The 3658-nt window shown below is 42.9% G+C and overlaps 1 protein-coding gene across 1 annotated transcript in view; it reads right to left on the bottom strand.

The window, feature by feature from the left end:
* Positions 1-1657: 1657 nt before the first annotated feature.
* The window catches only part of Pmar_PMAR004739 (conserved hypothetical protein), a gene marked incomplete at both ends in the record, with an annotated part of 2786 nt that continues 785 nt past the window's right edge, over positions 1658-3658 (bottom strand). Inside the window, 3 exons of the mRNA XM_002785045.1 lie at positions 1658-1816; positions 2247-2601; positions 2644-2829. Coding sequence (XP_002785091.1) covers positions 1658-1816; positions 2247-2601; positions 2644-2829 — 700 coding nt within the window. The remainder of the gene's footprint in view (positions 1817-2246; positions 2602-2643; positions 2830-3658) is intronic.

Raw genomic sequence — 3658 nt, 5'->3', positions numbered from 1 at the left:
TTGTTGGGTTATCTAATCCTAACAGTATTTTTTCGTGATGTTCAGTTTTTAATATTGGCTATTTCGCGAGCCATGGGAATTTCTCGGCATTTTTTCCGCTAAATTGTCAGTAATTTTCTTACTTCAGTTTTTTCGTTATACCACCCATTGCGCAACTCAGCTTTCTCGCTTTTTCCGTCGAATTTTCCCGTAATTTTCGCATCAGATTTCTCGTTATATTTCCCATTCCATTGCCTGGGTAGTTTTTTTGCGCCTTTTTTCCCTTAATCTTCCGTAATTTTCGTACTACATACGAAATCATGTACCGATCCTCATGAAAACACTGGCAGTCTTCTTTTCCTACACAATTAGCTGTCCCACTACTGCGCTACTGTTGGCACCTCCTCAGCTGCTGCATCTCTCTACATGATACGGATATTAATACCACTCGGAATTAAAAAAGCGACAATACGGGTCAACAAACACGGCATGAAGAATCTCGCTCGCCACTGGCGACGTAGGATCGGACTATTAGTCTTACAGTGTTAACGTACACTGGACACGTTGGCCGTATCGAAATGATATCTCCAACTGGCACCTCCAATTGACCACCCCCTCTCGTAAGCACTCAACTTGCATAGCATAGAAGAACGTTTAATCATCGTCATCGGTTGTACGCCGTCGTCGTCTCTTATCTCGTTGCTTACGAGCCGCCCCAAGTGTACTGCTAACACTAGTAGCATGCTTATTGCCAATTGAAGACCCAACATCAACGGCTAATACTTCTCGCCTAAAAAACAACAACAACATAGTCCACACCACAGACTCCTGTGATCTCGATACTTCTGTTCTTCACATTCCTCCGATTCCGCAAGGAATTTAGATGACTTCGCAAGATCCCCGAGGAAAAGCTCATCCTCGTTGTATGCACCATGGCCACCCTCATCTTCAGCGAGAGCTCCCTCTGCTCGAGAAGTGTTTTCTAAAGAAAAAGACTATGTCAAATTGCATTATTTTCAATATTATTATTGTCTAGTATTTTTTCAATATTTTATAAAATAATATGTCTGTAAAATTGTACGACTCGACGAGCACGAGAGGATTGAATTTAAATGCAACACTAGTGCAAATTGAAGACCGATTTATGTAATGAATCTATCTTCAATTTCATTGGGTGATTCTCAGCTGAGACAGTTGATGAGAAGATGCATTCGATGAAAATCTTCCATTTGAACAAATATTACTAAGCGTGATTCTGTTATTAGGAAAATATACGAATATACGCCGAATTTGCTGAGAAATTCTGAGCAAAATTATCGTTGGTTTTCGTTCACTTCCATCTCAAGTCTGGTGCGAACTTTTACATTGTAGCTTTGGAAACTCCCGAGCTCAGCTGAGAAAACCGAACATATACTCCAACATTAAATTTTCGGTATAAATTCTCTCTCTGCTACTCATAAGCTCTCATGTCGTATCTATACTAAGTATTATACCACCAAAACATAGCTAGATTTTGTAATTCCGCACGAAACTCCTTATGAAATACTCAGCCGATCCCTCACCATCAGCGTCAATGTCCTCTCCAAAACCATGTGGTTTCCTCTTCCGTGTCACCATTGCGTCACCAAAGGCACTGTGAGTCGAGTCTACACACACACCATAGTTCACCTTAAGAGAGCTATCCGCACCGACCAACAGCTTGCCACGTTCCCAGACCAGTAGTAGCATCAATCTTGGGCTCATTCGAAGAGTTAGCTCTTGCTGCCGCCACTTTAGTCTCGTCCCACGCACTCATCAATGCTGATGAGGGTTGCTCGTCATCCTTTTGTATAAATTCCTGAGGGAAAGTTTTTCTGCAAAAATGTTCGATTTCACTTTCAGGAAAAATGACGAGTATATTTGAGGAGAAAATAAAATGCCTTTTACGCGGCTCGATCGATAGCGTTCATAAGCACCACTAACATCGTACTGGTAAATTCAATACTTGTCGACCCATCAGAGTTTGACTTTCGAACTCCCGAGAATTGAAGGGTATCAGCGATGAATAATATATACAGTGTGAACCAAACCGTTATGCAAAGTAATATTCTCAACGCCTTCAATTTTCGAGAGTTCGAAAGTCAACTTTGATAACAATGTGAATCGATTGACACCAACGTTTTAGAAGCGTTCCGTAGTCTATATTCATACTCTCAAATTGAAAAAAAATCTAGATATGCATAACTGTTTGCTTCACACTATAAATAATCAAACAAAAATGAGCTTACTAGTGGCTTCTTCTCCTCTTGCTTCTCCTCCACTGGTTTAGCAGGAATGACGATCCGCGGCATTTGAGGAATATACACAGGCTCGGCCCTCATAACTGGCCGCACAGCAGGAGTAGGCATAGCCGGCTTAGCTGGAGGTGGCATGGCTACAGTGCCCGAAGGTGGAGGAGGAGGTGGCCTCTGTAGTGCCAACGGGAGGGGTGGTAGTAATGCTGGTGGCCCCGAGGGAATCGGCTCCTCTTCCTCCTTAGATAACGGAATGGAACTACTGCTACTCCTCGAGTTGCTGAGCACAGCCGGTCGACTTATGTCAGGTTGTGGCAGCTCAGTTACCCTCCGACGTGGATCGAACAACCTACCAGGAAAGTCCAATCATCACTATGTTTCCTTCCCTTACCCCGCATCCTTTTCCATTGCTGACATTGCTGCGGCATTCATCTTAGCAATCTGCTTGGCCACCTCAGCCTCGTTCCTCTGCGTATCCACTTCAGTTTGTCGTTGTCTTCTTATTTCCCTTTCAACGTTTGCCAAATGCCTTTCGCTCCGCTCATGCATTTTGATAGCATTGGGATGCAGAGCGCACCTGATAAGTTTATGATAACAAATTTCACTGTAGGAATATATATTTGCTTTCCTCAACTGAGCTCGAGTAGTCTTTTCGACTAAAGTGTGAAAATTCACACAATTTTCGGTAGAAGTGTACCAAGACAAAAATTTCCCAAAATTTCCACATTTTCACCAACACATGTAGTTGACCATGTGCATATATTCTCACACTACTTACCAGCAGTTACATAGTTTACAGTAGTGCCGCGCCCCCATGAGCTGCCCGAAGGCTTTCGATCGGCCTCGGACGTAGTTTGAGGACATCGAGATTGGTTAATCAACTACAGTAACAATCCTCAGAGCGCAAATAACTAGAGCAGTGCTTAAGTAATATATGTTCGCTTTCTTCAGCTGAGCTCAGAAGAGTTTCCTATACAGTGTTGGAGTAGGAATATATGTTTGCTTTCCTCAACTGAGCTCAGAAGAGTTTCCATACAGTGTTGGAGTAGGAATATATGTTTTCTTTCCTCAGCTGAGCTCAAGAGTTTCCTATACAATGTTGGAGTAGGAATATATGCTCGCTTTCCTCAGCTGAGCTCAGAAGAGTTCCCTATACAGTGTTGGAGTAGGAATATATGCTCGCTTTCCTCAGCTGAGCTCAGAAGAGTTTCCTATACAGTGTTGGAGTAGGAATATATGCCCGCTTTCCTCAGCTGAGCTCAGAAGAGTTTCCTATACAGTGTTGGAGTAGGAATATATGCCCGCTTTCCTCAGCTGAGCTCAGAAGAGTTCCCTATACAGTGTTGGAGTAGGAATATATGTAATCGCTTTCCTCAGCTCAGCTCAGGAGTTTCCTATACAGTGTT

Source organism: Perkinsus marinus (genome assembly GCF_000006405.1).
Source record: "Perkinsus marinus ATCC 50983 genomic scaffold scf_1104296934246, whole genome shotgun sequence".
Taxonomy (NCBI): Eukaryota; Perkinsozoa; order Perkinsida; family Perkinsidae; genus Perkinsus; species Perkinsus marinus.
The sequence above is the reverse complement of the archived record's forward strand: the minus strand, read 5'-3'. Positions and strand labels throughout refer to the sequence as shown.